We start from the raw sequence: 24803 nt of genomic DNA, 5'->3' as shown, positions 1-24803 counted from the left end.
TGAGTACCAGCGTAAGTAGGCTGCTTGTTGCCATGATGGTAAGTCCTCAAAAGTACCCAATAACTGACTCTTTAATCAAACCCATGAAGGTCTTTGGAGGAAAACCAAAACTCCATAGCCCCAGACCATGGGAATACAAAACCAGTCCAAAAAGCAGTGAAATTTCATTGCACTAAAAGATGTGAGCTCCTGGCTGGCAAATTTCTTTAGTAACTCTGGGATATATCACCAAAATAGAGCCAGTCAAGAAGGGAAGTTTACACTTGAATTTACTTTTAAGATTATATTTAAAACCAAAGCATTCTGCATTTAAATATAGCGTTTCTTGCATTCCACCTTTAGGATATGCTAGATGAACTTCCATGGATATTGCATGAATAAGTGGTTAGTAAATCCAACGTTGCATGGGTCAATTCACATTTGTGAATTGGTTGGAGGTAGATGGATTTCTCTTACAGTGTTTACGTCACAGAAGACCTTCTTTGTGTAAGAAGTGGTGAAATAAGTCCTTACGTTGAAGGCAAAGATCATCCTTCCCCCCGGCCCCTTGCAGTTGTAGCAGTGCCTAGCAAAGTGGCATCCTCTGCTGCAGCAGTATAAAAATGCTGGGTTTTGGTGCTCCAAGCCAGATCTTCGCGTGCTTGTCACGATATGCTCAGTCCCCCTGCCTTGAAATAAATGAAGCCCTGCCCAAATGAAAGATGGGGTTGTGTCTGAACATCAGAAGGAAGGGAAATCAGTGTAAAGATGTCACTGAAGCTATGTTGCACTTCTTAACAACTAATACTTTTGAAGGATATGTTTCTTTCACCACGCCAGATGTTTATTTTGAGGCAATGTCACGATAACGGAACAGATGTCTCAGAAGGAATAAGGTATCGTTGTTCTGCTAGTGAAACACTGAGGATTAAGAGGTGGCATAAAAATACTAGGAAAGGATGATTTAAATCAGAGCTTCTATTCTTGACATAAGAATTTGAATATGGAATTTAATACAATAAATTAACAATGTTTCCTTAAATATCTTAAAGACAGATTACATATCTAGCATCTTACCCAGGAAAGAGGGAGAAAGGACAAGCAAAAGAAACAACAGCATGTGCTGTTTGAGAATCTAGAAATCTCTCCCAAAGCTCTAGAGAATCTTGCCTGAAAAGGCAATAAAAGTAATGAGAGACGCTGCTAGTGCCAAAAAGGTTATAGCTAATGGGATCTGATGACTTCTTAAAAATGGGAAAAAAATAAAGAAGAATACAGTATTTTACCAGCTGTACTGGGACCAGGCTAGAGCTGTCTCGGGCATGAGCCTCACAGTGCTGCAGGTTTGCACATTGACTCAAAGGGATTTTTTTCTTTCTGTTAGGAAGCAGGTGGCTACACCACAGAAAATATAACAGCTGCTGGTGGGAGTACTTGATAGAAACTGAAGAATCACACACTTCAAGTACATAATACTTAACAGTGACACTCAACTTCCCTGGCATATTTGAAATGGAATTCAGTGGAAATAGTAATGTGGAGTTAAATAAGTTTATGTGTGTTTACTTGCTTGGGCAATAGGATGAAAGAGTTATTTGGTTAGTAATGTTATGCATTATTCATTACTGTGAATAACTAACAGAAGTAGCATTTGCAGAAAGAGACATAACAGCAATGCACAATTTTAGAGGCCAGAAGGTTTAGGAGTATTCTGTGTCTGTACAAGTTTATACGCACACATCGTTCTTTAAACTGTGGGGATATAGCAGCTGAAAGTCCCTGGAAAAAATACTTAAAGGGACTGTTTTTTTCATCATTGAAATAACACTATAATAGAGACATGCTGAAGTGATAATGCTTTGTTATATGATCTAAAACCAGTCCAGTGTATTCAGCGCATATTTCCCTTGTTTATTCATCTGTAAAGCCAGATGATTAACCTTGTTTTATTTTTCCTCAACTCTGTTGAGACTGAACATTGCATCAATGCCAAACTGCCAAGTACATGGATGCAAGTAAACCAGGTTATTTAGAGCTGCTGTGATTGTTCCAATTCCTGTTTAAAAAAGCCAGTAAAATTTCATATCTGAGCCTGAAAAGAAACATTTAACTCTGGACTGAAAATAGAAAATTTGTGTGGGGAATAGGAGGCATGGGGGAAAGGAAGCATTTAAATCATCCTTGAGAGATGGTTTAAGGCCCTGCCTAATTTGCTGGGAACTCAGACCCCGGTCTGCAGCGTAATTGGTGTTGTCTGTCGTGTTCAAGTCCTGCCAGCCAATGCTCCATCTTCAGTAACAGAAGTGAAACTCACAGGTCACAGCACCTCTGTGAGAGGCTTGGTGATACTGTCTTTACACTCTCTACTGCAGAGAAGCTAAACGCAAGTAGTATGTTGCAAAGTTTTTTCTCTACTCGTGAGACTAAGATTGGAGCTGTGTTCAAATTTCTAACAGGCAATGCTGAATTGTACCTAAGAACATTTTCTGCAGTGTTTTCTCCTTTTTTATTTCTTATGAGGCATATATGTCATCTGCGATATGAAGAAATTGCTGTTTGTATGATCTAAAGGTAATATATAGTCTGACACAAGCATATTTATCACCATGAGGAAAGTGACCACTAATAGACGCAAACTTAGTGCAATAACTGCCATCTGCTGTATGAAACCTGTTTCGGTGTCTCTTAACTTCATTCTTTCTTCTGCTCATTTGCTATCTCTGTCTTTGATCAGACCTTTCTTGTGGGATGGGGACACTACACGTGTTTTTATTGGCAGCTGGCAGACCAAGGTCTGCTCACCAGATGTGTCTAAACAGCTGCCTTGTCCTGGGAGAAAACCTGGCACATCAGCTTGAGCTGTGAAAAAGACCTGACAGCCGAGTGTCTCTTTCTACATGTGGCTGGTGATGACAAAGCTGGTGGTGGAGATGGGCACATCTGACAATACTTGGCCTGCTGTACCCTGAGCCCCTGCTGCCTTCTCCGGGGTGAGAAGGTGGGGAAGCCCAGAAGCCTGGGAGAGCCCCTGTGCCCGCGTGCATTAAGGGCAAGAGGCAGGGGTGAGGGAGGAGAAGGGAATTGCCCAGTACTAGAGTGCAGGTGTGTGGAATATAGGTTGCTCTTTATATTAGTGTGGTTTTTTTCTGTTTATTTGGGTTTTCTTGGTTTGGTTTGGTTTTCTTGCCAAGAGCAGTGAGGTATTGGATAGGATATTAAGTTGCAGAGCTGCAGCTGATGCAGAGTTGCAGAGCTGCTTCTTAACCATTCAAATGTGAATGGTTATTTAATCATAGGAACTAGCAACCTCATTATGTGAAGGTCACCATCTTTGCTGTTGCACTGGGGGTTTGCCTGAGCACCTCTGAGAGGAAAAGCACAGGCATTATGCTTGGGCAGGGTCACAGCTTCTCGGCCAGGTTGGTGCTTTGTGGATGAAGTATGTGAGAGGACTTGCAGCAGGTTCACCAGACGTGTCACAGCTTCTTTTGCTACTTCTGCAGAAGACAGTTATTGACATCAGATGTATGGCATGTGTATGGAAGTATGTGCACGGCATATATTTCCAGGTGTAGTTTATATTGTATACAACTGCTTGTGAGGGACTGCTTGGCTCTAATGCACATTCTTGCCACTGTGCAAATCCTGGAATGTAAATACATTTAGTTCCTCACCTTCTAAAAAGAAAAAAAATTTTTTTGAAAAGTTCTCAGGCCAAAAATTCCTCTAATGATAACTGCCCTGCTAAGCTGATTTTCAGGAGTCAGTTTGATTGAAAGGAACTGTAGGAGGTCTGATGGCAATCGGAAAGATGTATTTTTCAAATGCTTTGTTTAGCTGACAATAATGACAGCCTGTAGTCTATCAGCTATTTCCTCATGTGTTCCTTGTTTTCTTTTTCACAACTGAAGTAGCAGTTTTTCTGTACCAGAACAGATCTGGCTGTAGCAAAGTGCCTGTGTGGTCCTTGGTAGCGACTGATGCGCTGTCTACAAATCTGACAAGTTCAAAAGAAAACTTACGATGAACCAAAATAATAATTTTTAAATGATTTTTTTTCTTGTGAAGCATGAATTGATGGGTTGGAAGGCTTTTTATGAATGCATGGGTAGTGTTGTATTTTAAAAGGTTATGTTTTTATAGGCTAAGAGGTCATTTCAGACTTCTATTTTCAGTAAGCTCTAAGTTATCTTTCCCCAAATGTTACTTTCATTTTGAATTGCTGCAGCAGTTTGTGTTTTTTTCAATCCTATCTTAGGTACCATTTTGAGGTATTTCAGGTAGTTTTATGCTTTATGATTTTTTTTCTGATTTACTGAAGTATGCTTTCAGGTTTGTATTCTCCGGACATTATTTTCACTGTTGAATAATAAGTGATCAAAGGTTGTTTCAAGCAGGCTATGTTTTTTTCCAAGCAAAGCTACCTTAACTTTAAAAATAATGCAAAGCCTACTCAGGCTCTGCAGCAACCTCAACATGACAAATAACTTGGTTTAGTTTTAATTTTACATTTGTGTACCTTATCATCAGATTGTGCCTGTTCAGATTTTGGAATATATTTTTATCTACAGGGGTGAACATAGGTTGCACCATATGAAGAAGCAGTTGTGGTGTGAAGAGGCAGTGATAAATCAAGGCAGATTAAAGAAAACCTATACTAAACCTATACTTATAGATAATCCTTAATTCATGTAAATTTTCAAATGTCCTCTCTTTATTCCCTACCAAATGCTGGTCGCATTTCTTCAGATGACTCCAAATTTTATATTTTACATGTTCTAAAGAACTGCTGGAGAATTTCAGAAGGAAGGAAGTGTTTGTCTAAGCTGTGATTGATTACCAGATGAGAACCATAATAAAGAACTCATTAGTAGTGTTAACATGCTCAGAGAGCATCTCTGAAAGAAACAGAGGCATTAGGCTTTGTTAGTTATGGCTACAGCTGTTAAAGGTAGTTTTGATGCCCTGAGGAAAATTCTTGGATGTATTGTGGTGGTCTAGACGGAGTATTTGCTAACTCATAAAACTGCACTGAGAAACCAGGAAAAAGGAGAGGAGAGCAGCATTGGTACTACCTGCACTTACCAATCACGACCTGCATGCTGCCAGGACAGCCACATACCCAATTAAAAAACCCAACGTACCGTAGGCCGTAAAGGACTGTCCCATCTGGATGGAGTCGAATCATTCGGTTTTTCACAGTCACCCCATGGACAAATGACTTCTTGTCATTTTGGAAATACGTGTCCGGCACCCAGAGCTGGTCAGCCACTCTGTTGTCCAGAGTTAGGTTCAAAGGTATTCCAGAATAAGAGAGCCTTTTATCCCTCCAGGACTGCTGGAAGTACATGGTCAGAGTGTAGTCCTAGGGAAGAAAAAAGAAGGGCTTTTTGTATTTTGCATACTGATTAACTTATCAGAAATTTATTTTTAGATGACTCTCAATAACTGAATGGCAGTAGCAATAGGAAGTTTAAGGATTATTAAGATGATGTTGTCATTAACCATGATCGTAAGTCTTGGCCTGTTTGTGTTAATGTCGAACTTCACGCTATTTGCCAATGGCCACCGGCTTTCAAAACCTCTTGAGCCAGAGGGATGTTTGGGTCTCCAGCCTGTGGATCACACTTGTATTTTTTTTTTTGATAGATTTTCTTTAATGTGAAAAGAGCAGGGTTTAGCTGACCTCAGCCAAATAACATTGCATACCATTGAGGATACCTTTTTGATATTCCCTGTCTTCATCCTGAAAGATTCCCCCCACAATCCAGAAAGGCCAGCAGTCCCTAGACCTCCTGAGAAAGAGCAAATACGACCTCAGAATGTATAATGGACAACTTCCCGTTCTGCATCTGCTGGAGTTGCCAGATGTAATGACCTTAGATAGCTGGGCACATCTCGCCTCAGCCCAGGGAATGTAGTGCTTTCTTAGCAATCAAATATTACCGCATAGAAAATGAACATCTTCTCTTGACTATCATGTTGTGGCTTAGGGGAAATACTATTTATGCAGTCCTTCAGCTTTCACTTAGTCTGAAAAGAAATTGTTCTAAAAGGCCTTTGGTCTGATTTATTCTCTCCTGTCTGTCTTTCTGGGAATTTGGTGATTTTAAAGTGGAAAAGCCCATGTACTTTGTAGCTGATGGAGTTCTTAAAAGATGACTGGAACAGCGGTATATGGAGTATTAGTTTTCTCTTCCTCATCTCCTCCCCCAGCCCCCTCTTCAAGTGGCAGGTCATTTTGTCATGCATCTGAACAGTAGAAGTGCAGCAAAATTACAGATATTATTGAAAAAAATGTTTAGGGGTAAGGTTTTCTTTTATGTGAGGGAAAGCCTTACCTCTGTCATCCTCACAAATCCTAGCCTGGACTGTAATTTTTGAAGAAATAGAGAATAAAAGCTGTCTGATGTGATTTGCTCTTTTCAGTGGCTTCTTAAGACTGTACTGTTGCCATGAAATCAAAGCAGAGTTGTTACCTTTCAAAAGGCTTTCTGCCTGAAATGTTGCATCTAGCAGAGCTATAAACTATAGACTTATCATCAGTAAAAGATGATTAACGAAAATACTGTTCTTGCTTGCCCTGGGTCTGTAGTGGTTGTTTTGTATGGAGGAAATGCCATGACTTGATGATCAGTGGTCGGATACAATAGGACAATTAATCCATTCTGAACACTGATTTGCAAGCATTTCATTGATATGCCCTTTTCCAGGCCTGCAAAATGATGGTTACCCACGACAGAGCCAAGAGGTGGTATGCCGAGGGCATAAGTTTTTTCCCCTGGCCCAGGTAACTAGGAGGAGGTCAGGACAGCTTCTTTTGCTTTTCAGAACACGCTGCTCAAGCCTGGAACTACAAAGTAATGCAGTGGGGTGTATGCTGTGCTCTGCTGAATTGGCGATTTATAATTTAAATAGCGGTATGGAGAAGCATGAACCCCAAGGAGGCAAGTTTTTGAACGTACAATTTGAATAGAGTTGGGTTAGAAGCAGACGCTTAAAGAGAAGTTAAACCCCTGCCCTTTGTTCCTTTTATGCACGTACGGACCCACAGACCAGATGGGAACTGGATGGGGGGGGGGCAGTCACTATATTGGTGGAGTTTTCATATGTTGTATCTGTTTTCTAGCCTGTTCTATTTCAAGCAACTTTAGGTAGAAAAGCTTTCATAAATGACTGATACGAGTTAAATCCTCAGTGCTCAGTGCTTCACTTGGTATCCTCTACATCTTCTGCCTGATTCAGAAGAGCCTATGCAGTCTGCAGCACAGATGGAATAGAAATTCCAATTATACGTAATTCTTTTTTCCTTCCTGCTTTCCTTTATATTTTCACTAGGCCGTAAAGCTGCTTTTGTAGAACCGTCATGTTGTCCTGGAAAAAAGCTAACAATTGAGAGTAGTACCTATGTGATGGTTCTCAAAGCTCAACCGAGAAAGAAAAATAGCCAGGATAAGCTACAAGAGATTTTAAAGGATGTGATCAGGGGAAAAAAAGAAATTCTGTCTCTTGGCTATGGCTAGTAGAAGAAAATCAATTGCTATATTTAGCATCATAGTCTGCTTTAGAAATTTTATTTCATCCAGCTGTGCTATATACAGAATACTGCTGTTGGTTAACACTATAGTAGAGAGAGTGATCCTCTGCTGGCAATTCTGCTATATTATGTAGAAGTACATGGCAAGCCAACAAGTATTAATAGGGAGAAAAAATCTGAGCTTCATCCTAAAGGAATCTCAGTGTTTCTTAACTCAGAAAGAATTATCTAGTTTTTTCCACTCCCCAGAATACGGGGGTCTTACTCATTCAATATTTTAATGAGGAAAATGAAGAGTCGTATGTCATGATTGTGAGAGTCCCTGTTGCTGTAAGTCCTTATTTCTAAAAGCATAGTTAAAGGTCATTTTAATGAAAAGCAAATTATATCTGAGCTATAATAACCCAAATTATATAGTAATGCATTTTCTAATTTTTTTAATGCGATATAGCCTAACCTTTTTTATTTTTCATCAGTGAAGAATGAAATTCCTGCAAACCATATGGCTAGCCACATCTTAGAGGTTTTAATATTATTTTTCATATTTTACAGTGGTGTGAGTGAAGTGAGAATTTAATGACTACTTGCCTTCTACCCTGTAAAATTTGCTGGGGATCTTATGGTTTCAAGCTCTAGAGTGTATGAATAATTTCTGAATCTTTCATATCTATAGTGGTAACTGGCTGCACAATTTTTTTAGCTTTTTATGACAGCTTCCCAAGATCTCAAGCATCAGTCTAGACATGAAAATAAATCAGGCTATGTTTAACTTTTGCATTTAAGAATTTCTAATCATGAGTTAAAAAAGCAGAATTAAAATTAAAAAAGAAAATCTGTTTCTGCAGATAACTGTTCTTTTAAATGATTTGTTTTAAAAAATATTTCACCTTTTTTAGAAGCACACTGAATATTTTTTGCCTAACTGTACTTCCTATAATAAAAGAAAAAGCTGTAATCCTGCTAAAAAATCATGATATTTCAGTAGATTTAACTGAGCTGTCTATGCTTTCCATAAGTGCTTCCCTGCTTTTCCAGGGCATAGTCAACCTTCCTAGTGGTAAATGTCTGAGCACCAATGATAAAGTTGTTTTGATCTGTTTTGATTTAGGTTTTTTTTTTTTAATGTGATGAAGTCTGGTTTGTTAGAATGAGATGGTTTTTTTTTTTTCCTTTCTTAGTAATTGTGCAAATTTCTTATTTCTTTGTATCAAACTGGAAATGTGTAGGTGAGCATGTATAGATGTGTACTATAACATATAAGCCGATCTGTATATCAAACAGTGGATTAGGTTGCTAAGACAAATACTTACGTGCTAGTCCTAGGTAAGAGAGATTATGTGAAAATGTGAGTAAGAGAAAATAGCCTATTTTACTCAAAATGGCAAATTATTCCTTAATCTGAATTTAAGCGGCCTCATAAATAAATATTGGCGCCAAGCTTCACAGTTCACTTGGGTAATATAAATTTCTCATAGTATAAATTTCTTGTAGTAAAGAAAATGAACGTGACGCATATTGTACTTGAAGGTAGAAGAACAATTTATAGTTCCAGTAAGTAATAGACTGGAGAGTTCCCACACAATACTAAATTTTCTTTTTATTTCTATTTTTTGGTTCCCTAATCTCTTTTTGTGGAATATGTTTAGATAATGTAAGGGCAATAATAGAATTTTTCTTTCCTGATAAACATCTGCAGCTCTCTGAAACCAATAAAGATGCATTAAAATAGCTAGATAATTTGGACTTGCTGGTAATTTCCACTGTGTGGTTTACCAGTCCAGCACAGCAGAATATAATGTGGAATACATTGTTATATTACAATCTAACCTTCTGGGAGACATAGAACTGGTACTTCACCACGCTTACCAGTTGAATTAAGGACCCTGGAATAAAAGATGAGTTTACCTGTCTGCTGTACTGGCAGTTGCTTCATCTTTCACAGATTCCAGACATACATGTTTTAAGGGGAAAATAGGGAATCTTTTAACTTGCAGTGTTCAGCTTTGTGATCTAAAAGACCTTTTGTGTTTTTCCTCCTTCCAAGGTGGCCTCAATCTAAGTTCTGTTATCATTTAATATATTGAAAAACAGCTTAGTGCATTGTGATATATTGAAGTAACAACCAAATATCAAAGCACACTCCAAAAGTCCCACCAGCTAAAAATTAACAATATGGATGCAGTTCTTAGCAAAAGTTAGTAAATGGAAGAATATTTTGTGGATATTTAGCAATATCAAATGTTAGATCTCTAGATGAGTTTGCACGTTTTCCTGCACGTGCAGCAAAACAAATACATGAAACACATCAATGTCATACTTTTAATAGATAACAGTGTATATTGATAGCTGTGGGATGCATACTGTACACCCAAACGATCTTAAATCTAAATGATATCCTTGGGAACCATCCAATAATTAAATATCTGGCAGCATCACAGAAAGTGAGATCCAGTGCAGCTCAAATATAGTATAACTTAATCAAGAAAAACATAACTGAAATTGCAATTTAAAATTAAATATGGAGTGATGATCAGAATATTAATAGTGACTGCAATAAGGCCATAAATGTAGAACAGCAATATATGTAAATCCTGCTGTGACTGCAAGCTGTCATTGATTGGGGAAGATTATTTTCCATGTTTATCTGATACTAACAATAATGGGAAGGGCAGAGTTTTGAGACAATGGTAAGTGCTGAATTTGCAAACTGTAGAAAAGCATACTTGTAAGCATGCTAATGCATCAGAAGAAGCTGTTAGTGTTTGTTTAGCAACAGTTAGCTGTCCTATCCTGGAACTCCTAGGGAAGATCCATACCCTCACCTGCAAAAGAGCTATTTTGGAATAAGACAATGCAAATGGTGATGGAATGTGGTTTTTTGGTATATTTTGGTGTGTATTTTGTGTTGGTGTTTTTTTTTTTTTGCTTGTTTGTTGTTGTTGGTTTTTTGTTTCTTTTAATCCTGTATAATTTTCCATATACACTTGATGCTCAATTCCAGATACTGCACAGAAATTAGGGGAAAACATTTAAACCCAAATTATGGAGGAAGAAAATACTGATTCTACTCATGCTCTTCTCTAAAAATGTCGGGGCAGCCACATCTCTTCATTAAGTCTGCAGTCCAGCCAAGCAAGGAAGCCGGGGAGTTAGGGATGTGCACGCTAGTGGATCAGTTGTATTTGCCTTTCTTTCTAAGGACATAGTTCAGTGTTCCTTTTGGTTTTGTTTTCAATGAAGACTGGTGCAGCATATGTTATCCAGTTCCCCTCTTCTGCCCAAAGCAGTGGGAGGAGGGGGCAAGGAGCATGTACTCAAATTATTCAGTGCACTGGCCTGGTTCACAGGAGGCTGTGGGTCTTGTGAACTACGCTTCTGTCAGGGGAAACAAGATAGGAAGCTCCATTGACTTCAGGACAATAGAATAAAACCCTTCTATTTTCCTGAGAGAAGCTGTTTGGTTTTTTTTAAACGGGATCAGAATTTTCCCACAGCGAGCCTCAGTTTCGCAGAAATCATGTTTTTTGTCAGAAAATTGCAAATCATTTGTAGATGCAAGATTTCTGTAGGAGAAAAAGTTGTGCAGAGTATTGTTATTTTGTTTGATCCAATTGGTAGCTCTAGTTGCTAGTGAAGTGCCTTGCATTTTTGTTTTTCAAATGTGCTGATAATTCTCCAGAGAAATGTTTCATAAGCCTTGTTGGCATTTATAACTTCACAATTAAATTAAGTAGTGGCATCACAGTTGTGTCTTGCAGAAAGAAGCAGAGATCTGGCAGGAGTCCGCATAGCTGTAATGATGATGCTCTTTATTGCTCAAAGCGCAGCCAGGAACAAGATTAGACTCGTTATAAGTGTAGCATGTTGGAAATGAAGACGCTTATCATTACCGTATTGGGATCCAATATTACTCTTTGCAGTCAAGGCAGAAGTCCCCTTAACTGTAACGGGATTGGAATTATGTCCAATGTCTTCAATCATTACTGAAAAAGCAAACCAAAAGGCAAAATGTTTCTCAGTTACAACAATAGACTATGTATTTTGTTGCATTTTGTGCAGCGTGTTAGTAATAATACTTAGCAGAGGTATTTATTACTGCTTCTGACATTTAAATGGGTTGTTATGATAGTTGTGTTCCATTAGTTTGGCATTATTTAACATAGAGGCGGGGTAAAATCCCAGTTATATCTTGTGTGTTCTACTTTGCCTCTTGGGGAGAAGAGGATTAAGGACTTCTGTGCTTTGGATCAATATCCCATTGCCTTGCCCTCTGCTTTTGTTCTCTTATTTGGGCTTTGCTAACCGGGGAGGCCTGAATGTGCCACCTGTTCTTTGTACAAGAAGAAAAGAGATGATGTACTAAATACTAACGCAGATTGCTTTGGAGTGGACTTGGCTAAACTTAGCAGGAAAGTAAGGTAGCAGGTAAGGTAGGCTTATGGATATGTTGTTATCCTCACTGCATGCTGGAAGCTCCTTCAAGAAAGCTTGAAAACCACTGTAGCATTGCCAGCTGTGCTTCAAACTTCCAGCCACATAACCCACTGTCTGGGGTAGCAATGAGATACACCAGTATAACATCGCTCACAGTGCAAATTAATACTATGTCTGTCTTAAGTGGCAATGCTAATTGCTGACGTAAGAATCGGAACATGTCCATGATATGATTCGTATTTCCTGAAAGATCAATGAACTGATTTTAGTACCTGTAAGAAACAAGTAATAATACCTATTCCCACACTATTCTGTTTTGCTTTTGAAGCCGATAATCTTTTCTGTATAGAGGGTAATAACTGCCATAAAGATGCTTGAGGGGAGGGGTGGAGAACAGGAAAAATATGGCACAGGAGATTTATGTGCTTAAGTAAGATGGCATTGTAATGAAGTAAATGAATACAAGTGTACTGGCATATAGAGTAACTGTATTCAATGTGTACGTATATTTTTACAGGCAGCAAATAAGCGTCCTTTATATTTTGGCTCCAGTGAGAGCACCTGGGGTTGAATAAAGAACAATTAAAGGGAAAACAGGGGAAGAGAAAAAATTCTTACTGGCAAGTAGCCCACAGACCAACATATGTTAATCCATGTCTAGATACATCTTTTAAGAGCAACTGTAGCAGCAATAAGAGACAAACGTGTTTTCTCTTAGACAATTCTCTCTGCGAGTCAGCTGAAAGCGGTTTTTTTGCCAAAAAAACCCAACCAAACCAAACTTGTCCAGGTGGTCTATACCTGTCTGTCTGTATCTGAGGACTCCGGTTAGTGTTCAAGTCCAGGTATTAGCAACTACAGTGCAAAGGTGTTCTACGTATTACATGCTGCTTTGTGCTGAAGTTGAGGATGTTCTAGGATTATTCTCCTGTGAGTAGTGCAAAACCTTGTCTGTTCATATGCAGGTATGAAAGGGAATGGTGGGATGACGTTTGAGGACTGTGACATTGTGCCCAAGTAGGGCTGTCTTCGTCCTCTCTGCAAAGCTGGTAGAGCAAGCACTCCAAGGAAAAAAGTTTCAAACTTTAACTTATGTTCCAAAAATGTTTCAGTCAGCTTGGACTGAAAGCACCAATACACAGGAGTGTGACTGGGCACCTGGGAGGAAACTGCACTTCCCAGGTTCTTGTGTGGACTATGTGGAGACGGCTCCTTACTGACTGGAGGACTGAATCCTAATGAGGTGGGCACAGATCAGCTCTGAGGGTCTACAACATGGAATGTGATGTGAGGAGCAAACTAAGAAAAAGGTACAATGGAAGGATGCAGCACTTTAAAGTTCCAGTAAAGGCAAAACATTTTGGAAAAGTGCAGAAATAATTAAACCACACTTCTCTTGCTACCTATAAGCAAGATAATTGGAAAGCAGCCTTTTTTCTAACAATAGTTGTTTCTGAAGCACTTGATTTTTTTTTTCCTTTTTTTTTCCTTTGTAATTTCCAGTTAGCTCAGCAGGGGTGAACTATGAGACCATTATGAAGTGCACCAAATGTCTAAGGAGAACGGCACAGTGCTAAGAGCTCAGAAGAATTCCTCATGGTGTCAGTACACAGCGCTGCAGGCGAAGCTGAACTGATTGCTAGCTTAGGAGCAGATGGGAGAGGTTTGCTGAGTTTTGTCTTGAATGCTATTGTGGAAGCGATAACAGTACCAGAAATCTTATAAGCACTGGACAGAATGTTGGAGAGAACACAAGCACAAGAATGTCAGCAATGGCAAAAATGAATTGGAGTCACAGCACAAGCTAGCTGAGCATGTACAGTAAAAGAAAAAGCCCCACAACCCTTAAATCTATGTTGTGCAGGGGCTTATGTTAAGCAAAGCTTACAGTAGTGAAGACAGCAAGCCATGGCCAGACTACTTGGCTCCAGAAGATGCTGAACAATGTAGGAGGGAAGTTACATGTATCTTAATATGAGGTTGGGCTACCTTTGTAACAACAGCTATTGATTTTTTTTTTTAAAAATTTTTTTTTAAAGCCTTAACATACATATATATATATATATATATATGTAATTTTTTTTTTTGCCAATTTACTTCTATGCAGATTAGTTAGGAGTTATTGCTATTTCTGTGGGTCTGGTGATTGAAATCTGTTTGATTCTTCCTGCCTGGTTCTCAGTTGTCGTTCTACTGTATCAGTTTTCTTTAGTTTCGAGAGAAGCAGATGGAGGTCGAAGTGACATGCAGTGAGTCAGTGGTTGTACCTGGAATAGAAACAGTAATCATTTAGCTGCCAGATCTTTAGACTTGTATACACCTTAATGGTGTTTTTTGGCTTTTTTTTTTTTTTGGTTTTTGTTTGTTTCTTTTCTGGTTTGGTTTTTTTGCTTTGCATGTATGTTTCAATTTGTCTCTTTTTAGTGTGTGGTTTTTTTGGGTGTGGTTTTTTTTGTTGTTGAAGTTGTTTTTTGTTTTTTTTTTGTTCTAAATTGCTTGAGACTACTTTGTTTTGTTGTTCATGATGCTTATCCTTGAATCGCATTGTGTAAAATGGTGATGATAATGAAGACTGTTACATGGCTGTAAAGATTTTTCCTGTATGTTGTTGGCATCCTGATTGCTTTACAGACTTCTAACCCATAAATCACAAGGTCAGGCTGTCTCCCTGATACTTCTAAATGAAGGGTTGTAACATTTTATGCTGTATCTGGAAACTTGGGATAGAGAAGCATTACGACGTTTGTGCTTTATAATGTCTCTCAAAGTGAAGGTATTTTGCACTTGGAGTTGATAACACTAAAGGTGTTAGTGACATTGCCATAGTATGATAAAACTACTGACATGCTGGTTGGAAGGTCCTCTGGGAGTTTCTAGTCCAATCTCCTGCTTCAAACAGGACTATCACCAACCCTGTCTCAGGTCAGACACCGCTTTCTCTAGCAAACCTTGAAGACCCTCAAGGATGGGAATTCTACAGCCTCTCTGGGCAGCCTCTTCCAATGTTGCACTGCCTTTCTGGTAAAAAAAAGTCTTTCCTGTCATCCACCCTGAGCCCCCCAAGGTGCAATTAGTAGCTGTTGCCCTTCATTATATCATCTGCCACTACTGGGAGTGGTTTGACTGTCATCTTCCCTTCAGGCAGCAGTAGGCTGCAATGAAAATATTCCCCTGGCTCTTCTCTTTGCCAGACTAAGCAAGCCCAGGTCCCCTGCCTCTCCTGACAGGTTATGTGCTCTAGGCCCCAACTATGTTGATAGCTATCCACTGGACCCTCTGCAGTTTCTCGCAATCCCTGAGGGGAGGGAAGATACAGGACACACTGTTTTAAGTGCAGCTTTACCATTACAGAATATAGGAAGGTAATGACTTCCCTCTGTGCTGGCCATACCCCTGCCAGCGTAGCTTAGTATGCAGTTCACTTTACATATGATGAGAGTGTGCTTGGTGGCTTGCATTCAGTTGCTGCTCAACCAGTCTGTTTCCAACCTGCTCCAGGGGCTGACGTCTGCAGCTCTTGCTGAAGTTTGCGTTTCCTGTTCACCCAATCCTCTAGTTTATTAATGTCACTTGAAATGAAGCTCTGCCACTGATTGTGTCAGCCACTCTCCCTAATGTAGAGTCATCCATGTACTTGCTAATGATGCACTCTCTGCCATTTATGAAGATGTTGAACAGTGTTGGCTCCAGTGTTGCCTGTTTTGCTTGTTGCTGGCTGCCAGCTTGACCTCAAGCCATTAATCACTACGTTTTGAGACTTGGCAGTCCAGCTAGTAATTTTCAACCCATCTAACAGCCCATTTGTCCAGCACATCATTCCTCAGCTTCCAGATATGAATGCTGTGGGAGATGATGTCAAAAGCTTGACTAAAATCAAGTTATATTACATCCATTGCTCTCCTCTCATCCACATAGACAGCCTCTATATTGTAAAGGGCAGTCAGCTTGATCAAGTCTGATTTGCCTGTGGTAGATCTGTGTTGACTATTTTAATTACCACTTTGTCCCCCATATGCTTTGAAATGGATTCCAGGAGGATATGCTTCATGAGTTTTCTAGGGACTGAGGTGAGGCTTATAGCTCCCTGGGCCCTCTTTCTTGCCTTTCTTAGAGATGAGTATAACACTTGTCATCTTTCCTGTCATCAGAGACCTCCCTGATCACACATGTTTTTCACAGAGGTAGGCAGCAGTCCTGAAATTATATCGGTCAACTCCTAAGTATCTTTTGATCCACATTGTCCATCACCACCTTTTTGCAATTAATGTACCTACAAAAGCCTTTCTTGTTACCCTGTCTCTTTGTACTTGTAGGTCCAGATGGGTTTTGAAGCAATACTTTTATGCTTCATGGAACCAAAGAATCATTTATGTTGGTAGGAACTTCTTGAGATCGAGGAAGAATTTGTCCGAGACATGAAAGTCAGAGGCAGCCTTAGCTGCTCTCTTGAAACCCAGGGCTGTGGTCCTGCTTTTTGCCCTTTTCCCTCCTTTCAGGATCCTGAAGTCTATCATTTCACAGTCACTGCAGCTAAGGCTGCCTCTGACTTTCTTCTTTCTTGTAACTATGAGGTCCAGCAGAGCACCTTTTCTTATTGGCTTCTCAGTTAGCTGTGCCAGAAAGTTGTCATCAATGCGTTCAAGAAGTCTCCAAGATTACCTGAGCCCTGCTGTATCATCCTTCTGGCAGATATGAGGGTGGTTAAACTCTCCTATGAGAACCAGGACCTGTGAACATGAGGCTTTTTTCAGTTGTTGGAAGGCGGCCTCATCTACATCTTCTTCCTGGTCAGGAGGTCTATAGTAGATACCCACTACAACAGCATCTATGCTGGTCTGCCTGCTAATCTTGATCCATAAATGCTTGGCTGACTCCTGACCATCCCAAGGCAGAACTCCATGCATTCCAGCTTTCTCACATAGAGGGCAACTCCCTCTCCTTGCCTTTCCAGGTTGTTCAACAACAAATAATTCTTCGTTCTTGGTTTTCTTGCCAGTTTTGTTGCTTTGCTTCCATCTCTTGTATACTCCCTTCTGTGCTTTAGTTCATCGAGAAAATCCTGTCTTAGCCAGGCAGGCCTTCTGCTGAAATTCTTGGTCTTCCTGCATGATGGGGTGGATTGTTTGTGGTTCTTAATAAGTTTTTTTGTTTTTGGTTTTTTTTTTTAAAAATCAGCTTCCACCCTTTCTGCTTGATGACTGCTTGCTGGGGAATTTTACTTAGCAATTACCGAACAAGCCTAATTCTACTGTCCTAAAGCCCAGAGTCCTAACTCTGCTGCTCACCTTCCCAGCTATCCTCCAGATCCTGAACCTCTGTCATCTTGTGGTCACTGCAAACCAAGCGCGCTGTAAATACTTGCTTTGCATCTGGGATGTTCCTACAAAAGGCAGCTTGAGGGAAAAACTGCCCCATGTGATTTCTTACGAGCTGCATAATTTAAATATTAAGCTGCTTACATGATAATCTAACATCATAGCTGAAGAGTTCACAACACTGATGCAAATTTTCTGTGGAAAACTTGCTTTTGGCTCTTGCAGGGAATCAGTTTGCCTTTAGATGCATGTATCATTGACACTAAATCCTCAGAGCAGAATCCAGGGTATTTTTAGTGTTGACAATAAAGGACCTTGTTTTATTTTTCTTACTAATAGCATAACCAATTGGATAACTAATTGAGTTGGCCAATTTAATATGATTAATCTGATTAAAACCCTACAAATCCAGTGCCATTGCCACTTTCATGGGAATCCATATTTCAAAACATTTTATAGTATGTGTAGGCGTTTTAGGAGAGTGAAAAAAAAGCAAGAGCAAATAATAACTCATCAGTCAGTCTGAAGGCATGTGAACAATACTCCTGAGTACTGACTGGGATATGGAAGTGCAGTCTCTCCTGCAAAATAAGTAACTAGGGAGAACATAGGAATAGTAATTATTTGGCGAACTGAGTAGCTTAGTGCAGAAAGCTGGGATTGGTGCCAATATACTGAAAATTTGGGAAAGTCTGTTCTTGCAAATTACATTATAAATAAAGCAAAACAAAAAATCGGTTTTCTTTAATGCTTACAGCAATAAAACCTCTCTGAGACCAAAGTTTCAGAAGGCTTTCACCTCACTGAAGCCCAAGACAACCACTATTCCCATCCTTTCTCATGGGTCAGCACACATTTGAATATCTAGTTAGGAAGCGGAGGGAATCGATCCAGTTTAGAAACGAACCTTATCATTACTATTCTGGTGTGGTGGCTTTTCACGTAGATAAATTCTCTGATCCTGTCCGCACCATGGCTACCCAAGCACCAATGCTGGGCAGGAAAGGACAGCTAGGAGCGAAGGGGGAAGGCAGAGCAGCCCCTTTGCAGGGCAGCTTAGAGCAGCTGTGAAACTACAGTTCTGGAGCAGGTTTTACAGCCTCAAAAATGAGGCAAGAAAAACTCAAGGGACTTGTGAAAGATCATAGAGCACACCTACCACCGTTCTCAACTGAAGGCAAACACCATTGCATTTTTCATATTTGCGTGGTATTTGGCTGCCTGCCAGATTAAACCACGACAGCCATGCACGGGGCTACAGCAGAAGCCAGGTTTATTAGCTGTGTAAAGCTGTTCTACAGCTTTAGGTCAGAGCGACAGAAGAAGCTCAGATCTATTGCCAGGGCTGCACCGACACTGGTCAAATGACTGTGGCACCCGAGGTCTGTGGGTTGGCATCTGGTGGCCTACCTGCTATCTTACATTGGCTATGTAAGTTTCATAGTGTTTTCACAGCATTGAAATACCACAGGAACTCAGCAGCCAGTTGGCTGTTTCAGTATTATCTTGCCTTTGCTGTTATTTATTAGCAGGGAGGGAAAAAAAAAAAAATTTAGCATCCAAACCATTTGCCAAAGTAGGGAAAGCCGGGCTGACCCTTCAGCTTTTCCTTGCTTGCCAGAGCCTATTACTGAATGTTGAGGCACTGTTGTAAAGCTCGTCCTGCACGGTGACCTCTGAGAGGGGCAGACTGGACGCCTGGCTGGGAGAAGTGTGGTGTTGGTTTGGGTTTTTTGTTTTGTTCCCCCCGCCTCCCCCTTCCGGAACATTCATTTTCTCGGTCCATCCTGAAATGTCAGAAGTACGTGTAGCAATGCTCTTGCATGCAGCTTCACTTTCCTTGTGCTTTTTAGGGACAGCTGTGTCACAGCATGAAGGGTGAAGTTAAAACATCTCACAGGGACTTATATGTGATGATCACTAACACAGAAGGCATAGATTTGGTGTGTCCTTAATTTATTGTGCTTGACATGATATAGGCCGGAGGGGCTATGAGGGCTGAGGGATCCTAAATCCATGGGTTGCTGGCCAGGCAATGTTTACTTCTGGGGCTTTAATTTCTGGAATCATTGCAGTGCCTTAACCATGTCAACTAAAAGTCCTCATGATTTTTTTCTATTTAAAAACAAGCAAAAACAGCTGCTTGTTACTGGTAAGTTTTCACTGCTTTGCAAATTAGACAATTTCCATCCCATAGAGGAATGGAAATTCAGTGTGTTTTTAGGAGTGAAACAAGCATTTCAAATTGCGTACGCTTTTATTCCTTCTTCTACAAATACGGCTGCTTTTCTGTTTCTTTTCCTTAATGCCTCCACTGAGTAGAAAGACTCATTTTCCACTAAAATCTACTTGTTTTCAGCCAGAAAAGTTCTACATGCAGATGGCCAAGCTATGTGAAGCCTAGGTCTGTGCCACTATTGTTTAAAGCTAAAACGTGATGTTTGCCAACTATGGCTTTTTGTAGGATTGGCTTAGCTTATTACAGAGCCAAGCAAAGGTGCTGGTGTCGGAGGGGTATGAAATGTAGAGGTCCAGAAGGCTTGGCTTTTCTGAAGATAATGCTGACAAATGGGATGTTTGTGGACATGAATGGAAACCAATGTCAGTGAAGCAGCCTGGCAGAGGAGTAAGTTATGGGGCAGCTGTAGCTCTTCCTCCTGCGCCTACAAAGCTGCTCTGTGGCAAGGAGGGGATAACAGTGAGAAAGTGAAGCTGGGACAGGAGAGCAGCTGTTTGGCAGTTTTGCTGTATGGCAGAGGTGACTAAGCAATGCCATTGTTTATGACATGAGCAACGATGGAGATGATGGGGAGGTTTTTCTTCCTTGTGGGAATGGGGGAGAGTCTCACTGTTCTTCAGTATGATAAAATGGCTCTGCCTGGTGACTTCTCATCAGAGATATGGCCCTTACAGGTGATCAGGTAAGTGATGCTCCAGCACAAAGTAGGATGCAGCACCATGACATGCAGCAACAAAAGCTTTGAAGTAATATAGCAAATGGCTTCAGTTAAGGTTCCTGATTATAGGAAGGTGTAGATGTAGTCAAGTACGGCTTTAGTGGAATGAATATTTTCCATATACTGCATGTTATTTGCCTTACCCAATCCCATAAAGCTTGGTTAAATACTTACAGAATTAGTGGGTTTGCCTCAGTAGACACTGAATGCTTAGAGATAAATATTCTGGCTAGTCACAGGACTTTCCAGATGGATCTGTTGTATCTGGGTGGATGTTTAGTTTTTCATTTATTCATAGAAGGAATGGCTTTTGTATCTGTTAGAGTATAGTCGTAAATTTACTGAACTACCAAATAGTTTATCTTCCTGCTTGCTTTCAGCTGATTACAACATCTCTAGGTATCTCGGGATAATATGAACACCTGTTCCCTGGAGATTGACTCTTCACAGACAATAATCATAAAGCTAATGAATGGAGTGGAGAATGGTGTTTAGGAAACAACTAGGGACAGCTCTGCCTCTCTTTGCTAACTCTCACCCTAGTACTTCATTCCTTTCACCAGATTGGCTTTCTGACACACCCTACAGCAAACTTGCCGTATGCAATAGTCCATTTTCTTCAGTGCAGGATAGAAAATCAGATAGTGACTCTGGGACCTGAACAGCTTGCTCTAACAATTTGTGTTAGCAGATCATCAGAAACGGACAGTCTGCCTCCTCTCCCACCCACTCTGAACCCTAGAGCACAAGACCAGAAGCGGGTCTCACTCCAGCACTCACCAGTGTTCTCAGGGAGAGATCTTCTCCCATAAGTTTTCATAATTTAAGACGAGTGAAATCGATTACTTTCCTGGTACACTTTTCAGTTTGCTATTTTTAATGATTGAAGTGAATCTGACACCTAATTTGCACTGGTTAAATAGGCTTAGGAAAATGTGTTGTAAATAAATCTTGGGAGGAATATAAATTAGCATGGTTCGGGGTAAAATAACTTCCCTACTGTAGGTCAGAATGAAAATAATGCTGTAGGGAGATTATTCCACTTCTGTGTGCTGGAGGATTCTTGTATCTTTTTATGTAGTATTTAATGTTGGTCATCACTGGAGACAGGACTCTAAATGGTCCTCAAGTCTTAGGCAGCATGATAGCCCTGTCGTTCTAAGGCAGCCAGATGAATGTTAACTCTTGGGTCTCTCCTGGATTATAGATGTGATAAAACAGGCAACCAAATGTCTGTGTATCAAGCAGTGAAATAGCTGCAGATGAGAGAGCTCTGTAGCTTCTGTGAGAAACATGAACGTAGTTAATTCAGTGTATGTAATCTTATCGAGAATGTATAGGGGGCTGGACGGAAGAATAGCTTGGTTTTGGCTGCAGCAAAATGAAATTCAGTAGCCTTAGTAAAGTATTGTACGTCACCTGCTGTAACGGTAGCTGCCGCAGTTTTGTGACACGGATAATACTCTTGACTTATGTCTCATCTCAGGGGGTAGCTAAGAAAACTTAGTCCCTGCCCAGCACTTGTTTTTTATCATATACCCTCTCCTCCATCACCAACCTGATGTTTGGGAAAAGCTTTTCTGTGATGGGGAATCTGTTAGGTGGAAGATAAATGTTCTGTGTGGGCACAGTGCTTTGATTTCTCCCTTTTTTGTACTTACAGGAACAATTCCAGTTCTTTAATCCTGTTTTTAGTCAGTTTTAAACTTTATTCCTTCTTCAAGTTCTGTATGCAAAGATTGCTTGTCATAAATATACTTATCTTCTGCAGCATCAACGTAGGTTCAGCAGTAGGTGTCAGTTCAATATTGGATGAACTGTTTAAATGTCTCCCCAAACCATTTCCTTCTCCATTTCATGGCAAGTCAAAGTCTAGCAACTGAAAGGAAATCGCTATGGTTACAGCACCCAGTTCTAGCAATGAGTCCGAGATTTAAGTCTTACCGCTTGTAGCAAAATACATATATTTGGATTGTGTTTGCAAGTGTTAAAACAGACACTGACAGTTTTAGATAATTCCATTGCAACGCTTTGCTTGCAAGACAGTGGTCTGCTCTTGTAAGTGGATTCCTTACATAAGAAGTGAAAGAATACACACTAGTTTAAAACACAGCTCGAAGCAGTATTGGGTTTTTAAAGTCAGAAATCTAAGATTTAATCACCACCTGGTTAGCAGTCTGTGTCAACACTGTCAGCCAAAAAAATGATTGAAACTTGATTCCTTCCCAGCTGCGAATATTACCAAGACATCACTGTGGGCCATTTTTAGACATTATGAAATCTATGAACATTATGAAGCACGAGATTTTCCAAAACCTACAGCAGATGACTTTACGGCCCAGGTGGTTGGTATTTCCTATGTTGAGGTCTCTCACCCCAATTAGTAACTAATTTTAATCCAATTGCTTACAGATGGCAGAAAATCGCTGATCTACCACAGTTCTCTACAGTAGCAGGTATCCATCCATAAGCCAAATTAGCAACCCAAGACCAGAATCACAGAGAGAGATTTGTTGAGATGCCCAGCCATTGCATAACATCAAGTCTGCAAATTGACTTCAACAAGGTGGCTTGTGCGTGCAAGGTTAGATGTGGGCTGAAGTTTCTTATGGAATTGAAATGGGCACACAGATCTGTGCTTGATCTTTAGTTGTTTTAATCTGCCAAACCTCTGCAGGGCTGGAAACTACATTTTTGTACTGGTGGTGCCATGACTGGTAATTCACTTAATCTTGTGCCTGATTTCAAGTGCCCCGTGTTCTTGCTGAAATGGAAGCTGCTTAGAGGCATGTAGGTGGGTGAGCGCTGTTAGAGCAGTGCTGGAGGCTCTGCTCAGGGCCGAGCCTAATGGGAGAATCTGAACAAATAATGCTTTTACACTGGCAAATGTCTCTTCTGGCTGTGGCTCAGGCATAGGAGTTAATCTGGATGGGGAATGTCTAATCTGGACCATTCTGTTCTTCAGGTCAATAAATGATTGTACAGGGTTGTCTTTACGCTTAATGGACAGGAAAAGAGGCTCAGAATTCCCCAAGAACTGAATTTCAAACATGAGTACAGTAACTAGTGCAGACCAAGTGACTCCACATCATAAAATGTGATGACGGGGGGTTTTTATTGCATATGTGCTAATCTTGAAGTGTTTGTTATCCTATAATATCTATTCTCTAGATTCTTAATGAAGTGTTGAACTAATTAGAATTTTTAAGCACGTTTAAGCAAATCTCATTCATAACATTTTTCTACATTGGTTGTCAATAGCACACCGCATTTTTCCATTTGATATATGATTTTTGTTTTTACTTTTTGATCTTAAGTCTTTGAGTCTTTCAGGCAATTGAAATAATATATAATGTTTTACTGTAAGTAATCTTCTCCATTTAGTGACTCATCATAATTGGTGGGGTTTCTTTTGTCCTGAATCTATTAAATAAATACAATATTGGATGTAGAATTTTCTCCAGACAGCAAGTCTTTGAACTTTATAACTAAGTGAACTGTATCTCAAGCACATATTTACCATGGGATATCTTTCTTTGTTTTGGTATATGAATTAGGAGGCAGTTGCTGCTGCTATCACTTGACTTTCAGATTGAGGACATTTGAAAGGATGCATTGTTTCAGATTAAGCTTCATTTGTATCTGAGGCCCGGGATGGGTAATTGTTAACTCTTTTTGCCCTGGAGGTTTTTTTTTGTTTTGCTCAGAGGAACCTTAAGAATTATGTTAACTGGTTGGTTTGTTTGTTTTTTAAGGCCACAGGGGACAAAAGCAGAAACAGCTGGTGATGGAATAAAATGCAACATGTGCTCAGTAAATGTAGATCATGTCACTTCTTTGTTTTTTCTCTGATAACGGGTTTCCTAGATAAAAGAAATGTGGTGGATCTCAACTATCTGATGTTCAGTAAAATGTCTTTGTGTAATGTAAATTGGAAAAGATGGGAATTAGTATGAGAACAGTAGAATGGTTAAGGGGATGTGCCAGTAGTGTGCACTGAATGTAAAAGAAACATGCCAAGGGAGATTACAGGTGGAAATCCTTAAGGATCAGATTTGGGACTAATTCTTATTTTCTCTTATATTCTCTCTCTGGTACAAAAAATCAAAATGTGTCAATGAAATTTGCAGCTGATATTAAAGTAAGGACCCACTGTCAATACCATGGAGGATCAGAAAATCCCAATTACCATCTTGAATACTGGGGTGGTGAAAGTGGGATTATATTCAATACTGAAAAGTCATAGACTAGGAGACTAATGATAAGGATTTATTTTATGAACTGAGACCTTCTTGGGGAATGGGATGAAGAAAGATCTGAATATTTATCAGCCTCACGTGTCACCCTTATGCAGATGTGATAGAAGAAATAGGATCCTACTAAGTGATGTATGCCAGACAAGTCAGGGACACGCTAACCTTGCTGTCCATGAGCAAGCGGGGCTGGGAATGCTGCGCGTTGTACTAGTCATTCACAGAAGGACCAGTTAATTACCGAGGAGATTAATTCAGGCTGGGGCAGTTGCAGAGAAGGGCTGTGGCAGTGTCAGGTGAATGGAGAGTGGGGTCCTGAACTCCAGGC

General features: G+C 40.0%; 1 protein-coding gene across 1 annotated transcript in view; it reads right to left on the bottom strand.

The window, feature by feature from the left end:
• Positions 1-24803, bottom strand: part of GABRB1 (gamma-aminobutyric acid type A receptor subunit beta1) — a 137520-nt gene that overhangs the window by 61920 nt on the left and 50797 nt on the right. The window contains exon 4 of the mRNA XM_075149012.1: positions 5124-5344. Within this exon, the coding sequence (XP_075005113.1) occupies positions 5124-5344 (221 nt within the window). The remainder of the gene's footprint in view (positions 1-5123; positions 5345-24803) is intronic.

The sequence above is a fragment of the Calonectris borealis genome, chromosome 4 (genome assembly GCF_964195595.1).
Source record: "Calonectris borealis chromosome 4, bCalBor7.hap1.2, whole genome shotgun sequence".
Taxonomy (NCBI): Eukaryota; Metazoa; Chordata; class Aves; order Procellariiformes; family Procellariidae; genus Calonectris; species Calonectris borealis.
This window is presented reverse-complemented; position numbering and strand designations above follow the sequence as displayed.